The 22,479-nt window shown below is 38.6% G+C and overlaps 1 protein-coding gene across 5 annotated transcripts in view; it reads left to right on the top strand.

The window, feature by feature from the left end:
* Nucleotides 1–22,156, top strand: part of STMN2 (stathmin 2) — a 149,953-nt gene extending 127,797 nt beyond the window's left edge. For all 5 annotated transcript variants that reach the window (XM_058444023.1, XM_058444022.1, XM_058444021.1 and 2 more), the window contains 2 exons: nucleotides 10,848–11,039; nucleotides 20,804–22,156. In XM_058444023.1, the coding sequence (XP_058300006.1) occupies nucleotides 10,848–11,039; nucleotides 20,804–20,863 (252 nt within the window). In that variant the 3' untranslated portion in view covers nucleotides 20,864–22,156. The remainder of the gene's footprint in view (nucleotides 1–10,847; nucleotides 11,040–20,803) is intronic.
* Nucleotides 22,157–22,479: the final 323 nt, after the last annotated feature.

A 22,479-nucleotide genomic window follows, 5' to 3' on the forward strand; every position in this document is an offset into this window, starting at 1 on the left:
AAGGGGAACATCACATTCCGGGTACTGTTGTGGGGTGGGGGGTGGGGGGGGGGGGCGGTGACAGCATTAGGAGATATACCTAATGCTAAATGACGAGCTAATGGGTGCAGGAAATCAACATGGCACACGGATACATATGTAACAAACCTGCACATTGTGCACATGTACCCTAAAACCTAAAGTATAATTAAAAAAAAAAAAAAGTCTAGGAGTGGCTACAGCATCAGGAACAGCTGGATCCAGGGATCACATTATTATCAGAAAACTTTCTTTTAGTGCCTATCATCTCTTCCTGCGTTTAACTGGTTTCATTATCAAGAAAGGTTAATTTCAATAGTCAGTTCCAAATTATTTTTCTCACAACTTAGCGACTCCAGCAGAAACAGAGCTTCTTTTTCCCAATAGTTTAACAAAAGTCCTGAAATTGAGTCTCAATGGCCTGGCCTGGATCACAGGCCCAACCCAGGACCAATCATTGTGGCCAAGAGGATGTAGTAGTTTGATATGCTAGCCTGAATCACATGCCCACCACTGACCTGCAAAGGATTTTAGGTAAGATCCCTGGTGTGAGAATTGTGGAGGGGTAGTTCCCCAGAAGAAAATCGAGGTGTTCTCACAAGAGGAAGGGGGAATGGATCTTAAGTAAACAAAACTATACATGTCCACATTTTCTATCTATAAATGTTTAGTGTTACTATAACAATTGAATAATTATTTAGTTCATACACTATTCAATTTGTATCGCTCTTCTGTTGCCCTGCTGCCATTATTTTCTTATAGATAGAATGAAAAATATTAATCTAGGCAGCTCTGTGAAACAGTGCTGACTAAGGAATATAATGTGAGCCAGGCCGGGTGTGGTGGCTCATGGCTATAATCCCAGCACTTTGGGACGCCGAGGCAGGTGGATCACCTGAGATCAGGAGTTCAAGACCAGCCTGGCCAACATGGCGAAACCCCATCTCTACTAAAAATACAAAAATTCGCAGGGCATAGCGGCAGGCGCCTGTAATCCCAGCTACTGGGGAGGCTGAAGCAGAAGAATTGCTTGAACCCAGGAGGTGGAGGTTGCAGTGAGCAGAGATGGTACCATTGCACTCCAGCCTGGATGACAGAGCAAGACTCCATCTCAAAAAAAAGAAAGAAAGAAATATAATGGGAGCCATATGTGTATTTTTAAATTTTCTAGAAGCCACATTTTTTAAAATAAAAGAAATATGAAATGAATTTTAGTAAAATATTCTTCACCCAATATATTCAAAACATTATTATTTCAATATGCATGTAATCAATATGGAAGTATTAATGAGCTGTTTCACATTATTTTATTCATACTAAGTATTTGAAATCCAGTGTGTATTTTACATTTACAACTCATTTCAACTCATGTTAGACATATTCCTAGTGCCTAGTAGCCAAAGGCAGCCAGTAGCACAGATACGGATATTAAAACAGAAAACGTCTAGTGAATAATGGGGAAATTTTAGGCCTAAGTTTTTAAAATCCATACCAGATAATTATTCAGATTCAACTTTACTTTGTTTTTTCATATATATTCTTTAAAAATTACATTAATATGGGAACTCGGAAAGTTCAAAAGAAATTTCCATTCTATGGTTTTAGTCTTTACATTGTCAGAACTAATGCAAGTGTGAAGTTTAGGATGTACTGCAAGTAATAGGATCTTCTAAATCTCATGCCCTCTTCTTTAGCTACCTACTCTGTTTCTATTTCAGTTCCTCACTGTGGGGAGGGGACTTCCGAACCTGGGTTTCATCTCTTACTCTCTTTCATGGTAAACAGGTTTTCCTTTGTAGCACCTAGCACAATTAGTAAGTAATTAGTATTTATTGGCATATTAGTATGTATATGCATATGTATTTATTTAACCCTACGTCTTCCACTAGATTATAAACTCCATGAAGATAGAACTTGTCTTTTGTTTAATAGTGCTTGGCAATAGTTAGTACTACAAAAATCTTTTTTCTTTTTCAACTCCTGTTAGTCATTGCCTGAATACTACAAATGTTTTTAAGTAAATAAATAAATAGTAACTTTCAGGACCAAATGTGAAACTGGCAATATATAGCTTGTTTTGATTTTTTATTCCACCCTCCCATCCTAAAACAATTATAGTCATTAAGTTTCCAAATGACAACTGAAATTGCGCTAAGGAAATCCTAGTCTGGGCAAAATCACTCAGTCAACAGATATTTATCAAGCACTTACTATTTGGCAGGCGCTGTTCTAGACACAGGGGATACTCATCAACCTTACATTCCAGTGGGGGAGAAGAGCTAATAAATACATACGCAGCATATTTGATGATACAAAATTAGCAGGACAAAGAGAACTGGGGGTGTGGGGGTGAAAGAAGCTATATTATATATTATTATTACTGTATATAATAATATAATTATTGGATAGTCAGAAAAAAAACCTCTTGAATAAGACAACATTTGAAAAGAAGCACAAAGGTAGCGAGGGAGTAAGGCAGGCAGCTCTTCTCTGGGGCCTGAACATTCAAAGTGATAAGAGTAGCAGGTACGAAGGCCCTGAAACAGGAATGTACGAGGTGTGTTTGAGAAATAACATGGAGACCAGCCTGGCTGCAGCTGAGAGCAGGGGGAGAGTGGTAGCAACTGAAGTCAGAGGTCACAGTCAAGGACTTTGACTTCACATGAAATGGGAGATCATGGAGGATAATAAAGCCATTTCACTACTGTATGTGAATCACAACATCTTTTTAAAGAAGTATCCTTTTTTTAAAGGGAGCGATAACTAGAAAAATAAATAGTGTTAGATAAATAGAGAAAACAGGAAAACATTCTAGACTAAGACAGTGATTCCAGAACTAAGGATCCACAGAGGCGAGAATGCAGAAAGTGTGTGTTTCAGGGCAGTGGGTAGACTAAGGGTTTGGACTAGCGGATTTGGATAGGGAGTTGGAGAGTAGCGAGGTGAGATAAGGGAGGGCTGTGAATGCCAGGTTAGTGTACAAACTCCATTATATAAGCAGTAAGGAGTCACTACAGACTTTCCAAAAATACGTACATGTTCCACCTGGCCCATGGGTTAGCAACATTTTTGTTGCCCTGGACCCATTTCCTTCCCAATAAGTTACAGGTTTCTGAAGATTCTACCTAGCAAACATATTACATTTAAATAAGTATTAATAAATTATCTTACCATGATTATAATCAAAGGAATCTGTAATTGCTAATTATTTCTGATTATTAAAAGATAAGCAGCTTTGCACTAAATTGACATAATTCTAACTCAAAGTACATATACAGATAGACATGGATATAGATGTGAAATATGATCTCTGTTAGGGTTTTTTAAACTTAAAAAAACTTACAAGTTCTCCTCCCTCCCCCTACCCTTAATACCTTGAAGGCCGCTTCCTGGGACTTCAGGGACCCCTTCAGGGAACTATGACCTAGGCTGTGTTTGGGGAGCTTTCTGGATTTATAGCTGGAAGGCTGCCACAGAGGCATCTCCACTTGGGCTCAGATTCACTTTGTGTTCAATGTTTTGGCAATTTCCCCACCTCCCCATTCCATCTGTTGACACTATTGCAGCACTGACCATCAGTTAGTAGGTTGGAGGATACTCCCTCGGGCTCCTTTGAACCAGAATTAATGCTCCAGTGATTAGCTAGCAGAAGAAGCTTGTCATAAAAAGAATAAGCCCTTTCCATGCTTTTTCTCCATTCTTTGATTATCGCTGGTACTCAGTGATGATCACCTCTATGAGTCTATATCAACCTCATCCGGTCAGCTTGAACCTCAGCTCTTGAAATCAAAGTTTCCATAATGCGACTGACCCACAAGGGTGAAATGACATGAACGCTTTAACCATCCATTTATCATCTATTCATTCATTCAACCAACATGTATTTAGCAAGAGGCAGTCGAGCTAGCATAACTATACATCTCAGTTGGCCCCGGACAACTCCAGCTAACTCTTGTTGTTTTGATACCATTATTAATTATTTCTCTTTACTCTCATAAGTGTTCCAGTTTGGACAATCAATTACATGGGTATCCTTAGCAGGGCACAGTGTTTAAGGGCATCTTTAAAATATTGTCTTTAAGAACATGTGGTTAAGAGAATGTCTGTGTTCAAATCCTGGTTCCACCACTTAAAAGCTGTGTGACCTCAAGCAAGTGACTTAATCTCCCTATGTCTTCCTGTGTCAATCTGTAAAATGAGACTAGTAGTAGAACTTATGGAGTTAGTGTGAGAATTGGAAGGTTACTCTACAATAAAGACATATAACCGGCATGGTAAAAGGGTTAGCAATTACTATGTGAAGATGCATCCAGTTTCTGACCTCACAGAGATTATCTAGCAAACTCATGATTTTATAAAGAAAAGAAGTTTCTCATTAACAGAGACTGAAATGCTACCATACAATACGTTGCCTTTTTCTTTCTTTTTTTTTTTTTTTTGAGACAGAGTCTCACTCTGTGGCTCAGGCTCAGGCTGGAGTGCAGTGGTGCCACCTTGGCTAATTGCAACCTCCACCTCCCAGGTTCAAGCAATTCTCCTGCCTCAGTCTCCCAAGTAGCTGGGATTATAGGCACCCACCACCACATCCAGCTAATTTTTATATTTTTAGTAGAGACAAGGTTTTGTCATGTTGGCCAGACTGGTCTAAAACTCCTGACCTCAGGTGATCCACCCACCTCAGCCTCCCGAAGTGCTGGGATTACAGTCATGAGCTACCGTGCCCAGTCAATATTTTTAAATATTATAAAATATTCTTTATCAAATTGCAAAGAAGAAGACAGTTTGATAGGTAATAGATATACAAATAGGTCAGGCCAACTAAAAGTGTCTTGAAAAAATTAATACTGTGAAAACAAAAGGATTTTAATGACATTGATAAAATCTCACCCTAAAAGAGATTAAATTAAAAATCACCCTGCTTGAACCAGTTCAGTGAGATTTCATTAGCATGCTCTCATTACTGGCATAATCAGCTTCAAAGTCACCAAGCCTCTGAAAGGAAGACGTGTTGCTTATTCTTAATAAAATGGCATAAAATTAGATCATCAGTCACCAAACATGATAGACTTACATTTTCCATTTGTTGGCATCTCACATAGTAGATGGCAATTAAAATGGAATCCAGGGAAAGAGGGGGTGGTTTGTATAGCAGTGGATTATGAAACGAAGTACTGGATTATTCACAGCTTGACATTCAGGAAACATTCTGCTCCTTACAGAATATGGCACGTGGGCCACAGAATCTTCCGTGTGCTACCTTCTTGGTGAAAAAGAGCACCCCCACGTTTCTTTTCCTAGGAGCTAACCACAGTAAACCCATTACACACTTTAGCAGAAGGGCTCATTCTAAAGGTCTTTGGATTTTAATCATTTTAAGTTTCCTGTTATGCTTCAGGCTCTTCAACACAAAGTGAATATTGTACTCTTTGGTTTTACATAATTATATTCAATTGTCATATTTCAACAGGACATTATTTGTGACTTTAGATGGGTCGATAATGATTTTCATTGTTAGCAGTAAAGTCAATAATTACAGACACATCACCTAACCTACTTGTGTAAAGGCATTTTTGGTACTAGGAGATTTCGTATCTGATCAACGGTCCTGGATAGCAAGTAATATATCCCCCAAATAATGAAAAGTGACAAGAAAATAAATATGTTTACTTCAGAAATAAATGGAAAATTAGTGCTATCTAAAATGTAGTCTTAAGTCTCATCTGTGTACATAAAGTAAAATGAGTTTTATGTACCAGTTACTCAAATTTATCTTCCACTCCATTTGTACAGTAATTAAATTCTTACACTCAGTAATATAAAAATTGGTAATTAACCTCTTTGCAAAATGTTAAAGTGTTCCTAAATGTACAATAAGTCTCCTTCCCTGTCTCATTGTTTTTCGCTTCACGTACCTCTCATGTAATTATTTCAGTGATTGAGTTCAGTGTGAGGAGGTTTATGCCTAGAAAAGGTGCTCACCAATAATGCGCCTCAGTTCCCATAACAGCAAGATCGAGAAGATTCCTTAGTCTCCCGGAATGTCACATTGAACATCTCAGTTCTATATTTTGCCTTGACATTTGCATTATATCAGCTGATCATTGTCTTGCCCTAATTTTCCATTTTAATATTTTAGTGACCTTCTATGTTAGGTACAGGTTATTTAGAAGTGTCCCTTCAAGGCCAGATACTTTTTCCTTGAACAAGTTATTTTTAACAACTTTTAGCGATTTTCTCACTTCACCACCGTCCGTATCATAAGTCCACGCAATCACAATTCCTTTCTGCTAATCTGCACAGTCAAGATATAAAGTAAGAATACCTATTTGAACATGTAGTGAGAACTTTACTTCTCTGCCAAAAATGAAGGAAAATGCTGCCACTTTCGTATATCACATGTTTTTTATTCTACAGCCTCACTCATTTCATGTCATGTTTTAGTGCAGTTTTCTGGACTAACTGCTTATTTTCTCATTGATTAAACAGCCTATTTGCTCATTGGAATCAGAACCAATTTTCTTCATTGAGGGTCTGACTAGAAGATTAAACTATGTTCATGTGAGAGTCAATTTCTACCTAAGAAATTAGTTAGAGGAGTTATAGGCAGCAATATCTATCTGGATGCTACACTGTGAAAAAGGAAGAGAGGTTATGCCTTTCTGCCCCAATGGGGTAGCAGATACCTTAGGAACTGAGGTAGATGCCCCCATGGTTATTAGCAGCACTGAATAATTTGTTCAAAAATTGACTGCTGGACAGGTGTCATGGTGCACACCTGTAGTCCCAGCTACCCGGGAGGCTGAGGCAAGAGGATCTCTTGAGCCCAGGAATTTGAGGCTATAGTAAACTAAGGTCACACCACTGTACTCCAGCCTGGGCAACAAAGCAAGACCCTATATCTAAATTTAAAAAAAAGATTGAGTGCTTATGAATAGAGACTAACATAGGAAGTCATAAGTATTTCCTCGGGATAGAATGCTTTCCACCATAATTGACTTGACAGCCTATATTTGTGTGTGTGTGGACTTCAGCTTTAAATATTTGAAACACAGATAATTATTAAGTCCTACAAATGTGTGAGTTGAGATAATAATAGTGGATATAACATTCCCTTCCAGGGTGTAAGAAAAGGCACCACAGAAATGAGTAGCCCTGAAGCACAGCCTAGCCCAGTTTGGCAGGTCTCTGTGAGTTAGCAGCAGACTCACGTGACCACACTCTGTACTGCCTTCTGTTTCTGTTTCACCCCATTAATTGTGCTAAAGAAATGCACTTGACACCTATGCTGTGTAATCTCATTTAGCCCCAATAGCTACAAAAGTACTAACCCCATTAAATTGAACCATTTCAAACTGAGCCAAATATTGCACTCCAGTAAATATAGTAGGCATTGGTTATAATGAGAATTCTCCATTATTCATAATGGGAACTGCAGGAGTTTGTTCATGCAGATCAAATGTGTCCCACCAAGGCAAGAAATATGGAAAAGTGTGTGTTGCTGTATTACCTTGTAATTTCAAAGCCTTCCCGTCTGAATCTTATTTCCCTGCTGTTTCCTCTTGACTTTGGTTCCTTCACAAAGGAAAATTAAGAACGCAAATATAAACATCAAGTTAAAAAACAACTGAACAAAGTGCCAAAGTTAATTGGAGCATCTGAAAATGAAACATTTGGCAGTTGCAGTGGCCTCTTGATAATAATACACAGTAACTCTCTGTAAGCTGATCTTGTCTGAAGGGCGGCAGGCACAAGGCCACTGGCCATGAAGTCCATCTCAAAGGGCCAGGCTCAGCAAAGCAGGATGTAAACCCAGGCTTTCCAAATACCAGGTTGGGGCTACTGTCACTGTGCCACAGGATTATCTGTAGAAAGGCTACTTGAAAAAAGTGGCCATTAAAAATCCAGGTGGATCCTATCTAGGGCAGTGTTGGAAACACTGATCTATGGGAGGAGGAGCAGGAAGGAATTGTTAAGCCACTGAGCAGAAATGTTATATTGCTACCTGCCTTTAGCAGCTGTGGCCGATGGGCGCCAGTTGCTAAGAAGAGCATTACCTAACAGTGTATTAAGATAGAAAAATGATTTTAAAGCACTGCACTTAGAGAATATTGAAGTTTTGCTTTGCTTTATTTTGATTTGTTTGGTTTGACTTTGTTTCCTGGAGCATCCTCCATGGATTTCTGTTCACTACAAGAGAAACCTAGGGCTCTAACTCAATTCCTAATTCTTGGACATATTGCACCCTTGTTTTGTGATAACCCAGCCTTCTTCCTCGAGAAGGTTTTCTGGACTGGAGGTTACATTTTCTGAAATGAAGGTGCAAAGCTATCTCTTCTTATTTCTTTGTGGTGCCCACTTCACTGTGAGATTTCCTATGAATACAGCCCAAGTCAGTGGGCATGCGTGAGATGGGGATGAGGGAGTTACGAAGGACTTGGACTCTCATCAACCATCAGGATCCCTGAATCCACTAACTGTCCATAATCAAAGAAGTTTGAACAAATACTTCACACACATGAAATTGCCAAAATTTTACGTTTGAGTTGTTATACCAGTAAGTCCAGTTGCCATCATCTCCTTGTCACGTGTCTTAAATTTTGCTTTCGATAATAATGACTACCACTCATTCAGTACTAACTTACTTGATATTAGACACTGCATTAAATACCTTGCAAACATTATTTTGTTTCATCCTGACAACCATATGAGATAGGTACTATTCTTATCCATATACAAAAAAAATAATTTCATGAAGACTTTTCCCAGACAGAGAAACTTTAAATATTTACATACACACCTCTCTCCCTGTAACAATTTCGTAGTCCTGATAACAGCAAATAAGCAAAGTCTATGTAGGATGCTTTACCAACAGTCCCACCTAGAGGCAGGAGAGTGAACCAGCTAGAAAATATTTTATTCATATTTCTTCCAGAAAGGCTCCATTGGAGTTTGAACACAATTTATGTTATAATTTTCTTATTATTTTTGTATTGGTTTTCCTGAAACAAATACAAAGTAAGAAAGCATTGGTTCCACTAAAAATGTCCTAAAACTGGCCAAGCACAGTGGCTCACACCTGTAATCCCAGCACTTTGGGAGGCGGAGGCGGGCGGATCACTTGAGCCAGGAGTTCAAGAATAGCCTGGCCAACATGATGAAACCCCGTCTCTACTAAAAATACAAAAATTAGCAGGGTGTGGTAGCACACACCTGTAATCTCAGCTACTCAGGAAGCTGAGACATGAGAATTGCTTGGACCTCAGAGGCAGAGATTACAGTGAGCAGAGATCACACCACTGTACTCCTGCCTGGGTGACAGAGCGAGACTCTATCTAAAAAAAAATAAGCAAATAAATAATAAAATGTCCTGAAACCATTATAGGGTTGAAGCAAGAGGCAAAGCTGGTTCCCAGGATTTTCTGTCTAATCTCCAGTGAGCCACAGACCTATTCCTGATCAACTTCAGAATAAACACATCAATAAAGATGTGTAAGGCTGTCTGACATTACCATTTCTGTAGAATTTTATTTGAAGAGAAGTTTCTCCTTTCTCCAGTTCCCATATTGTTTATACAACAAGACCTTTCCAGTAAATGCCCACAACCACTACCATCAACTAAAATGTTTTCCCACTAATGCTTTCAATGGTAATCAGTATTTAACAGGGCACTTAGGATTATTTTTTGATCAACCATTGTTTAGATATTCCCACTTATAATTACTTCTGTGAAGGATCGCCTCGGGGCATCAGCTGATCCTGAGAAATTATCCAGGAGCCGTGAGTGTGTAATAATTTAGTCTTAAACCTAAATAGGTCAGTATTGGGTAGGACTTTTCTCAGCTGCATAATGGGAAGAATAAAAAGAATATGGAAAGAAGTTACATAACACATCCTGGGTCACAAACAGAGGTAAGACTTGAACACAGGCCTGACATCAAAGCCATGCCAGTATGACTTACAAAAGGTAGACTGGACTACCTGCATTTGAGTCACTAGTGATGCTTATCACTGGGCCTCACCAAAGAACCTTGGAATCAGAATCTTTGGAGGTAGATGCCAGGCACCTGCATTGTTATCAAGTCCTCCAGTGATTACCACCCACTGTACAGAGCCAAACAGCCTCCTGACGCTGGAAGAAAATTACAGTGCTCAAAGTGCAGGGCAGGGTGTACATCTGGATCTAAATCACTGAGCAACCACAGGGTTTCAAGAGAGGGTCAAAACAAGGACTTTCTGCTCTCTGTGGCCAAGTGGACACTAAGTTTGCACTGTTCTCAGATCTCCAAAGAGACTTTGGTGTATGAGGGATGGGGAGGGGGGAAGGGGGTGTGAAATAAAAGAAGAAAGTGAATTTGATGATTTGATTGATGAAAGTTGAAAAGCTCATTGTAGGGCCTAGCCTACAGCTGATGAAAAAACAATGGATCAGGAAGAAGATCAGAACTTGTCTCAGTCCTCAACCATTTTCCTCAGGCTTCGGTTGAATATTGCCATCCTGTAATTCATTATAGCATTTTCTGTTGCATAAATGCTTAGCAACAACGTCTTTTTTAAAAAAAAATTTGTGACTCCTCAATGAGGATTAAATGCTTCTTCTTCTAAGACAGTCCGAAATATACTCACAGCTGAAAATTCAGCTAACCGCATTTCCCAACTAGCCACATTCTATAGAAAACTCTAAGCCATGCAGATGAGTATAGACTTGACAATAGTGCTTAAGGCTGGAAGTACTATTCATCTGAAAAGAACGCTCCCTCCAATTGGTGGGCCATTATTCTGTTAGGTTTGTGTTTGGATAATTATAAGATGGCTATGTTTTTCTTCCCCAGTCTCAGGAGGCCCAGGTGCTGAAACAATTGGCAGAGAAGAGGGAACACGAGCGAGAAGTCCTTCAGAAGGCTTTGGAGGAGAACAACAACTTCAGCAAGATGGCGGAGGAAAAGCTGATCCTGAAAATGGAACAAATTAAGGAAAACCGTGAGGCTAATCTAGCTGCTATTATTGAACGTCTGCAGGAAAAGGTAATCTCAGCAGAGTCCTGAGCAGATGGATATATTCACATGCAACACAGCTGGGTGCACTTCCATATGCCTGAGCACACAGACTAAGTCAAAATTTGCTGCAGGTGTGAGGACAACTAACTCCCATGGGCAGGGTCTCACAGTGTAGCATTGAGTTAGCAGGAGGTGCAACATGGTAGAGAAATGGGAATCCAACACGAAAGCTGGAATTTTGTCAAATTTTCCCATGGTGAGTGGATTCAGGGAGGCTGATTCATGCTTTTGAAATGTGTAAGATGTCTATACAAGCCTCACAAGGCATCTGTAGGAAAAATGTTAAATTGGCAATATGAATGTCAATATATTATATTGATATAAAGTATAAATAACATTTGATTTAATATTTATTTAATACATGACATTAAATATCTATTTAATTAAAATATTAAATTAGAAAAATATATTTGCCAGGAAAGGCCAGGGTATTTATGAACACTGGTAAGCCCATTCTAGGGTAGAATAGCATCACATGGGACCATAGCAAAGATTAGCTCATAGGGGATGCTTCATCCAGTTCTGGTATCCTGGTGCCCTTCTCTTCAACAACCTAAACATATACTCATTCCCATGAGTCAGGAGGAGCTGTGCTGGAGTTCCCCTGAAAAATGCTGTCTTTCACTTTTGTACTCTCTATGCTGTCTCCCACCTATCCCCTCAAAAAACCTTTTCTTTGAAAATATACAGTATAGCTGTGAGTAGTTTAGCTGTGTCCGTTTCCAGAAATTGGATTAAGCATTGAGAAATGGGATGTTTGAGAAAGATGCCTCAATCCTTTTCTGAGCAGTCAGTCACCCTTCCCACCAGTAGCGAGTGCCTTTGTGTGATAGGCATTGGAGATGCAGAGCAAAACAGGAGTGTGCCTGTCATCAGAGCCCTCAGAGTTTAGTCAGATAAGCCTCCTGTTTTCTGACTATTTCTCAGAGTTTCATGTCTTCTATTAGAGATGGCCCGTCTCATCTAAGGTTCAGACAACCTTATCCTGAAGTTCTGATGATTCTGTTTTCATTCTCAGTCTCTGACTGCAAATATCCAGCTAGAAACAAAGGAAATCAGGCATGAAATCTTTTAAAGATATAATCGCATGGAGATCTTCATTTGTGCTCTTGAGGAATTTTTGAAAGCATTGCTGGGGAAGGGTGTGTGGGCTCTGATGCAGCAGTAAGACACTGAGGCTCTCAGAGGTGCATGGACGAGTACTGCTGACTTGGGCAAGAGCCGGAATAGTTACCTGATGCCTTATCCAAAACATGAAAGTTCGGATTAAATTTGTATTTATAAGCTAGTGTTTTTATACTCTCAGAAAAATGTCATTGCGTTTCACCCAAGTGAGTCAAGTCACGATTTGGAAGAGGCAACAGAATTTGGCTCTCTCCAGGTGATTTATGGTGGTATAGGAACACGTTTTACTGAGATACAGGAGAGCAAAGTTCCATTTGCTACAGTTTACTCCTCTGACCTTGAACCAGTCAGTCTTCCTCCATCTGCCCCCACTTTGCACTTCTCTAGAGAACTAAGGATGTTCCTGCTTGACCAGTGCTCGTAACACGGACAGCAGAAGGCCACTGTGTGATCTCTTTGAGATCACTATGACTCAACCTTCATCTCACATCCTAGGCCCTAAAAAAATTAAGTGAAGTTGCTAGGAACGGTACCTGCTGATCTTATTGCAGCGTTCTCAATTAGGCCTCAATGCAAGATTTATATCACTGGCAGTCCTGGAGCATTTTTATTTTTCAAATTACACATACACAAACACAGGGCATGGCCTCTTTTTTGTTTGTTTGTTTTTTTGAGACAGAGTCTCACTCTGTTGCCCAGGCTGGAGTGCAGTGGCACGATCTCAGCTCACTGCAACCTCTACCTCCAGGGTTCAAGTGATTCTCGTGCCTCAGCCTCCCAAGTAGCTGAGATTACAGGTGTATACCACCACGCCCAGCTAATTTTTGTATTTTTAGTAGAGACAGGGTTTTGCCGTGTTGGCCAAGCTAGTCTCAAACTCCTGACCTCAAGTGATCCACCCGCCTCGGCCTCTCAAAGTGCTGGGATTACTGGTGTGAGCCACCATGCCCAGCCAGGGCATATCCTTCTTGATTTCAATTGTAAAATAGTTCAAAAAATTTCCATATTTTATCTAATATTTCCAGAAGTGCTAGCTTCTAACAGGCCATTTTTTTCCTCTGTGTGTTTTTTTCTCTTTACCCAGCCCAGCCATGCTCAGCTCATTTTTGTACTCTTTCCACTCCCACCCGAATTTAGTGCCCTCCCTCATACATACATACATGTACATCTGCACACCACTTTTCCTGCAAATAATCAACCCAAAGAGTGCTTAAAATTCCTGACATCAACCCACAGAATCTCCAAGGATGGGACCCAGCATCCATATATTTTGAAAACTCTCCGTGTAGTTCCAATATGCAGCCAGATTTGAGAACTAGTGGTTTGTAGCCTGTTCTGATTTAAATCTCAGCTGTCAGCATTCTATCCCATGTCATATAATGCAGCCCAGATAATTTCTAGGACCACATTTTTTTCTGGTATTTCATAGCTAATGAGGTGCTTTTCAAATCTAATAGGATCTTTGGCCAGTGTCAGTCAAGATCTTTTATCTCCTCAATAAAGAGGAAATACCAAATTTACTTTGATTTGTGTATATCACATAGGTGCATTTAATACAAAATTGTGGTTTACATATTGTGAATGTGTTTGTGTATACTAAAACTACTTTGCTTTTTCCTAAAATAAGACAAAGTTTTATATTAGAAGCAATATTTAGCATTTTGTTTGAATGAAGTTACTCCTGTGGAATTAGAAATTTAAAAGAGGGTCAGTAATAACAGTAAAGCCAAAAGGCATGACACTGCCAATGTAACATAAGCTGTTCTGAAATCTACCATATCAAAAGATAATTATGCTGAGCATGGTGGCTCACACCTGTAATCCCAGCACTTTGGGAGGCCAAGGCAAGAGAATTGCTCGAGGCCAGGAGTTCGAGACCAGCCTGGGAAATATAATGATACCTTGCCTCAAACAAAAATTCAAAAATTAGCCAGCAATGGTGGCACACTTGTAAAAAATGCCTGTAGTCGTAGCTGCTTCAGGGGCTGAGATGAAAGGATCGCTTGGGCCAAGGAGTTCGAGACTGCAGTGAGCTAATATTGTGCCACTGCACTCCAACCTGGGAAACAGAACAAGACCCTGTCTCTAAAACAAAAAGAGAAAAAAAGATGACCACTTCTGAAATGACACCTATTAATGAGTTAATCATTCAGTGAATATGTATTGAGTCCCTACTATAGGCTTAGGAACCTTTGTAATATCAAAGGTATTTACCAACCATGTCTTTCTCAATACAGACAATACAAAATTCAGCAATAAATAATATAGCACCAACAATTAGAGAATAAGACAACATGTAGTATGGTCCAATACAGACAGTAAATACAAAGACACTGAATAATATCAGTAAAAGTAAATTCACATCAAGATAACTACACCATGCGCCCAGCCTTTTGATAGCCCTCACTGGTCCTATCAGTTAAGCAAGAGACATGATACAACTGTGCAAGCTTTTCCGCAATCTGCCTACCATTCAGCACTCAGTCCTTCTTCCCTTCAATTAAGATAATTGAGCATTCAAGCATATTTTCACCATGATGCCCATAATGGTATCTTCAATGTCACTGACTGATAAATTCCCAGAAACCCCTCAGAGCCCCAGCCATGTTAGCTCAAAGCCTTTAGCTAAAACTGAAAGCCTAAAACAAAAGCAGCCCTGGCTGCACTTCAGAATCTACTGGATAGCTCTTTAAGGGATTCTGATTTAATTGTCCGGAATGGGGCCAAGAACCTTGTATTATTTTAAAGGCTCACTAGTAGGCTCTAATATTTAGCCGTGGTTGAGAACCACTGTGCTAAATGTTTCTTAAATATGCTTTGTGATGTCATCATAAATTATATTTTAGTATTTTTTGTCTTTGTTGCATAAGTGTTCTTTCTTCCTCCAAAGAAGAATGTTACACTCATTTTTTATTTCAGTTTCCTGTTTTCATAGCACCTGATCTTAACACTCCAGGCTATTATATAGAAAAGAATCAAATGTGGAGAAGGCTGTGGGAGAAGGGATGCCTGTGCCACAAAGACGTGCATTAGGCTGATCTATTGATGTCATATCCAGGACTCAAAAGACTAGTCTGTGGATTATGACTGGTGAAGTTAAAAATGTTCTTATTCTTAGAGTGGTATGAGAAGTAGAAAGAGAGAGAAACAGAGAAGGGGAGGAGAGGGGAAGAGAGGAAGAGGAGAGAAAGGAAAGAGAGAGGGGGAAACACCTGTTCTTGACATACAGGAATGATTCAAGACAGTTTCTTCCTCCCCTGATGTGTCCCTTTCTCCCCTAATGCACTATGCAGCATCCTGCAGAAAATTCACCACCTGACCCTCTTAGGAACCCTGAGTAGTAGGAGCACCAAATGGCCCTATCAGGAATTGCAGTGAGACAGTTAGTTTTGAAAAATCAGTTAAAGCAGGTATAATCATTTTAACAACAATACATCTATTCACTAAACATATAATTTTAATGTCAAATATTTAAGTGTAAACTTATTGACCAATCTTTTGATGTAGTTGGGCCCAATACCTTTTCCAAAAATTGACCAGTTAATGGGGGTTCTATAGCAGTTTCTTTTCTTGCCATTTTCACACTTACGTCACATTAGCTATGGTTTGCAGTTTTAATTTCTTTAAAATTGAGTAGGGACTAAAGACATCTGCAAAATAACCTGGATACTTTTTACAACTTTTCCATAGCTTTTATAGTTGACTCACCCAGTGTCTACTAAATACTTCACTTTCTCACGTATTTCCAAAGTTTGTCTCCACCCTCACAATTTTCCATTAATGTAGTACTTAATTAAATTAGATAGTTAAATTTTCAAATGCAAATTGCTAAACAGGTGTGGAAATACCATTGGCTATAATCAAGCATATAACACAACCAGTTGAGAAGGAAAGTATGTGGCGATATTAGGGAAGAGGCTTTCCTTCTCAAGCAAGTCAGCATTTAGGAGCCATCGGACAGCAGGACGATGGAAGGAACAGAGAGGGTTAACATGGCAAGTTACTGAAGAGGACTTCCACTGAACCTTGTTGAATTCCCCACTTGATCCAGATTGTATCGTATCTTCTTTCTTTTGTAATTCTACCATATCATCTTAGTCAATGCCAAGACTTCTGAGCTCATAACACGGTAACAAATACCAAAGGAGCTTTCAGTATTGTTTAGAAAGGAGAGAAGCAAGTAACCCAGACAAACTTGACAACTGCTTTCCCCTATCCAACCATGAAGTACAGTACTTAGGAAATAAAAGAAATTGTTTCACTATAATTCATCATTTCACTTCTAATATCTAGAAAATGTCAAATGAAAATATTATAGCCATATTTTAGTGGCAATAGTAGCACATAATATGATGTAACTTAAAATGATAAAAATATTTTCAGGGAATAAGATTCTGTGATTCTTTCCCTAAGAGGTAATTTTGATAATATGTAACTGTTTTGTAAATGTCAATAGTCTTGGGGATACAGGTGGTGTTTGGTTACATGGAAAAGTTCCTTAGTGGTGATTTCTGAGATTTTAGTGCACCCAATACCCAAGCAGTGTACACTGTACCCAATATGTAGACTTTCATCCCTCGCCCCTGCTCCCAACCTTCCCCCACAAGTCTCTAAAGTCCGTTATATCACTCTTATATCTTTGCATACTCATAGCTTAGCTCCCACTTATAAGTGAGAACATATGATAATTAGTGCTCCATTCCTGAGTTACTTCACTTAGAATAATGGCCTCCAGCTCCACCCAAGTTTCTGCAAAAGACACTATTTAGTTCCTTTTTATGGCTGAGTAGTATTCCATGGTGTATATATACTGTATTTTATTTATCCACTTGTTGGTCAATGGACACTTAGGTTAGTTCCATATCTTTGTAATTTCAAGTTGTGCTGCTATAAGCATGCATGAGCCTGTGTCTTTTTCATATAATTACTTCTTTTCCTTTGGGTAGATACCCAGTAGTGTGATTGCCGGATCAAATGATAGTTCTACTTTCAGTTCTTTATGTTTTCCATAGTGGTCGTACTAATTTACATTCCCATCAACAGTGTAAAAGTGTTCCCTTTTCATCACATCCATGCCAACACCTATTGTTTTTTGACTTTTTAATTACAGCCATTCTTGCAGGAGTAAGGTGGTATTTCATTGTGGTTTTAATTTGCATTTCCCTGATACTGATAATATTTAACTCTTTAGTTATAGATTTCAGCTATTACCAATTTACACCTATTGCATTCTTCTCATCTTTTGTTTTCTTGTGATTCTGATGCACAAATAGCATTTGTGCAACCACTTACTATTGAACATGTCTGATGAACACTTACTATTGAACATGTCTGATGAGTGAATAATGAAATAGGAAAAGGGATTAAAACTAGCCTTTCTTAATTGTTTGCTATAGGCCAGACATTTCTGGATGTACTACCACATTTCATCCAAACAACAACCTAAAAGAAAATACTGTGATTATCCCCATTTCACATCTAAGGAACTTGATCTTTAGGAAGGTTAAGTCATTTGGCCAAGATCACAAGTAGACCACAGAAACTAGATTTGAATGCAAGTCTGTTTGACTCCAAACCTTTTTACTATCTGCCCATGACCCCTGATCACCAACATCTCAATGTATGAACATGTGCTTTCTTAGCTCACACAACTCACTCCTGACCCCTCTTTTATATTGCAAGTGCATAGTCATTAGTAAAAAGAAGGATTTTTGATGATACTGACCTCATCTTGAATTTAATTAGGCTGATATGACAGAATTCCATAGACGGAATTGACATCCTAGGTCATATAGTCCAAGTCCTTGTTTATATTTGATACCTAGTGAGATTAAAGGGACATTAAAAAGTAAAGAAAGAAAAGACTCCGTATTTCTTACCTTCCAGTACAGAAATCTTTCTATGAAATCAGGGGAAAGAATTAGAGGACCAGAATTTTTCCTAAAATCAACTTTCATACGTCTTTTTTCGTATAAAAGGCATAGTTGCATACAATGCTAAAATATTGTATTACATTTCCTTTATATTGATGGGAGGAAGGGGGTAAATTGCAGAAAACATTGTAAGTTTAGATATACTTGGGCCTCTGACAGTGCCTAGCAAATATCAGGAGCTCAATAATGAAATAAATATTATCAAAGAGTAGTCTTCTTGATGAACCTTCTCTGAGTATCACAACTGCCTTAGGAACCTCTAGATTCAAGGTCTGGTAATTGCAAACAGTGACCTGATAAGAAAAACAGACTGTGTGGGAAATTACATGCTTCCTGCATGACTGCCTTTGGTTCTCCCACATTTGATATAAAGTCACATTAAAATTTCATGAGTAAATATTCGATAATGTGAATGTAAAGTGTTCAAATAATAGAGTGACTAAAATGCCCGAAAACAAATAATTTTTAATTAGAAACTCATAATTATTTATTTTCTCTTTTTCCACGTTATCTCAAGCTCAGAAATTATATTTATTCTTTCCTATGGCAAAATCAATTTTGTTAACACTGATTTTGAGTTTAACAAGAAGTGTACTCTAAAGTAGCCTAATAATACTAATTATAATGTTTCCTGCTATGTTATCAATTTGAATTTATATGAATCTTTAGACTTGAGGCTTCTTTTTCCTAGCATAGTGATGGTCTGGGCTTTTTCTCAATTTTTGCCAGAGCTCAGCTCTCACTAATTAGTTTCTTTCTGCATGAGAAAAAGATTTTGCTTCATCTTTTTCCTCATAATAGCAGAACAAAGAGAAGAATCAGCTGCATCCATGCTCATTTCCCCTGTGACATTTCCAAACAGGATTTGATTTCTCTATGCATGCCTTTTTCCTTCTCTTCATGGTTTTTGAACATATACAAAAGCTCATTTAAACCAATTAAATAAAATTGTTTTTAATCTCTTTCTCTAGAGTCAACTTCCTGCTTACTCCAACTCTGTATCTTTGAAGGAAGTGTAGGGTGGTCTATGCCTTTTTTCTCCCAGAATCTACACTTGAAACGACACATTTTTCCACGCAACTATAAAATGTTCTCTTCACTCAACATTGAAATTGTATAGCAGTGATTAAGAGGGTGAGCTGTAGAGCCAAGTTCCCTGGGTTTAAATCCCACTTGTTAGTATCATGAACATGGGCAAGTTACTTACCCTTCCTGTGTTTTAGTTTCTTCATCTGCAAAATTGGGACAATAATAGAATGTCCACTATAAGATTATTGTGAGGATTAAGGGAATTAATACAGGTAAAACCTGTACTGATGCAGGTCTGGTACACATTAATTGCCTAATAAATATTCAGTATTATAATATAAAGAACCCTATAAGTATAGACTCCTTGAGATTAAAAGAGTTTAATGATAAGTTTTACTTTATAGCTGGTCAAGTTTATTTCTTCTGAACTAAAAGAATCTCTAGAGTCTCAAGTAATTTCTGAAGCTTCAGAGGGAAGGAGAGAAGCAATGTAAGCAACATTCTACAGAAATATAAATAATACTACTAATAATTAGCATCTTAAAATTTCAATTCAATGAACATTTATTTAGCACCTATGATATATGCAAGACAGTTTGATTTTAGTCATCTTATGTATAGCCATGTACTAAAAAATACTGATTTTAGTCATCTGATGTATAGCCACGTACTAAAAAATACTTCCTTCATCAGTTCCCTCCTCAGGAAGTTCAGTTCCCAACCCAAGGCTAGTACCTTGGTTCCTTATATAAATAAACATCCACCAATCACATGCTATCTGCAAAGCACTCTGCTAGGCCCTGCAAATGGAAGAAAAATGAGAAAACATAGTCCAGGCCCTCAATTAGCTTATCAAATATAACAGAGGAGGCAAGAACGGAGAGGCTCATAATACAAGCTAGAATAAAATGACTGCCGAAAAAAAGGAAAGAGTTATGCAGGTGTTCAAATGGAAAGTGAGATAAGTTTGCAGATTAGTCTTTGCAGTCTCATAAAAATCTTTATGGAGAAAAGGACAATGGTCATAGGGCTTAAAGAGTAAGTTTATAATCCTGACCAGTGGAGATGAAAGACTAGCATTGAAAATTGCATGACAAGACAATTCCATTAAACTGAAACATCAAGTATGTGTAGGAAAAGATGGGGGTTATGACTGGAAAAGTCACTTGGACTGCAATTATGAAGGGCCTTGACAAACAGGTCAAGAGCTTAAGAAGCAGTATAGAAAGTCTTCATTCTGGATCTAGCCCTCCCAGAGTGTCCATCAGGATTATAAAGTCCTTAAAATATTAGTGAAAAGGAACGACATCATTAGAAATGATAGAGAAACAATAATGTGATGTTTTATTGCCTTTCTCTGGATTTATGCTGTGATCCTAATATTCAAAATTATCTCAATAACATGAACTTTTGGTCATAGTTTTAAACAAAAACAGTGTTAAATATATTTTTTAAGACGCGATAAGTCTTGTAAGATCTTTTCTAACATGACATTTTGCAGGGCCCATATTTTCCTCTCTTCTGAAATGGGAAAAATTCCTAAAAGTAAACACCAAACTGGGTCACTTCTAGTCAAACGCATGGTACGCAAAGGACCGGACAACAAGGGCCTGTGACATTTCTTCTTCCTTTTGTGTTTTTTAGGAGAGGCATGCTGCGGAGGTGCGCAGGAACAAGGAACTCCAGGTTGAACTGTCTGGCTGAAGCAAGGGAGGGTCTGGCACACCCCACCAATAGTAAATCCCCCTGCCTATATTATAATGGATCATGCGATATCAGGATGGGGAATGTATGACATGGTTTAAAAAGAACTCATTATAAAAAACAAACACAAAAAAAAGAATCAAAAATTAAAAAAAAAAATCAATGCGGTCTCTTTGCAGAATGTTTTGCTTGATGTTTAAAAAATACCTTGGATCTTATTTTGTAAATACTTACATTTTTGTTAAAAAATACAAGTATTGCATTATGCAAGTTATTTCATAATCTTACATGTCCTGTAACAGGCTTTTGATGTTGTGTCTTTCCACTCAAATGAATTTGCTAGGTCTGTTCTTTTTGAAGCTCCCCATGTCTAACTCCATTCCAAAAGAAAAATGAGGTCAGTAGACAGTCTATGGTGCTAGAAACCCACCATTGCCTAATGACCTAGAAGGCTTTGTTATCTCTGAGCTTGACTAAGACCATACCTAGATCACAGGTATTATGACTCCACATGAACCTTCACATTTGTTCGCTCATAATCTACTTACTGCCTAAAAACTACAAAACCAGGCTAAGAAATACCACCAGTCATAGCATTTACATCTGCTTCTCCTGGATTATGTGCTACAAATGTGCTTTGGCTTTAGAAAGGGATGGATGAGAAGACAGATCTGAGACCAATCTGGGTAGAAGCAAAAAGTTGAACCTTTTAAAGTGCTGAACACAAATCCAAATTCGAATGGTTCAAGCAGCCGTGAAATCGCTCTTCATAAAGTGGGCTTAATTCTCTAGTTTAAGTTCTTTTGATGGAATGAATTAATTAATGTGTCAGGTGGCTTATTTGTGGATGCCATGATTGATGATGTTCATTTTAAGCTCTTACCTATAGTACAAGTACATGATGCTACTGAATATTTTTCCACTTGGAAACTGTGAGCTGGTTGTTGCATTAAAACACACACACAAACAAAATCAAAAACACTGCGGACTTTCACTCAAGCTGGTCTTTCTTCCCCAGTGTAAGGCAATCCTGCCTACTAACGACACCAACAACAAAACACTCCATCTGTGAAGCTGACGCAGTTAAGGGGGCTAGGCAGGGCATTTGTGCCAACTAAGAATCACCAGATACCCACCATAAGTACCTATCGCAGTTTTGAAGTCATTTCTCCCCAACTCCCAACTCCTGAAGGTTGCTGCCTGCATATTTACTCTTCATTAGTGCTATTTTCCTGTATGTCATTGTGAGCAAGCTGTGATTAATAAAGAATTGGAGTTCTGTGAACTAATAAAGGTTTGGTCTGTTCTCTTGCCCCTTCATGTGTCTGACCCTGGAGTTCAGATTTTAAAAGGCAGCCACTGAATTAGACAATCTCACAAGCAAAGAGATAATAAGGAGAGTTTGAAGGAAACCAGTGCCCTGCCGAGTCATTTCCCCTTGTGAGCGGCAGGCCGCATCTCTTTTCTCTTGCCCTCTGATGGGCCAACACAGTGGGAGAGGTCTTCAATCTGTTCCCCTTAAAAACATACAAGACTGAACAAGATACCACAAGATTCAGACTGATAATTCCGAGGAAGTGAGCCCTTTTCGAAACATTGAAGGTTCCCGGCATTAT

The sequence above is a fragment of the Hylobates moloch genome, unplaced genomic scaffold, assembly GCF_009828535.3.
Source record: "Hylobates moloch isolate HMO894 unplaced genomic scaffold, HMol_V3 SCAFFOLD_9, whole genome shotgun sequence".
Taxonomy (NCBI): domain Eukaryota; kingdom Metazoa; phylum Chordata; class Mammalia; order Primates; family Hylobatidae; genus Hylobates; species Hylobates moloch.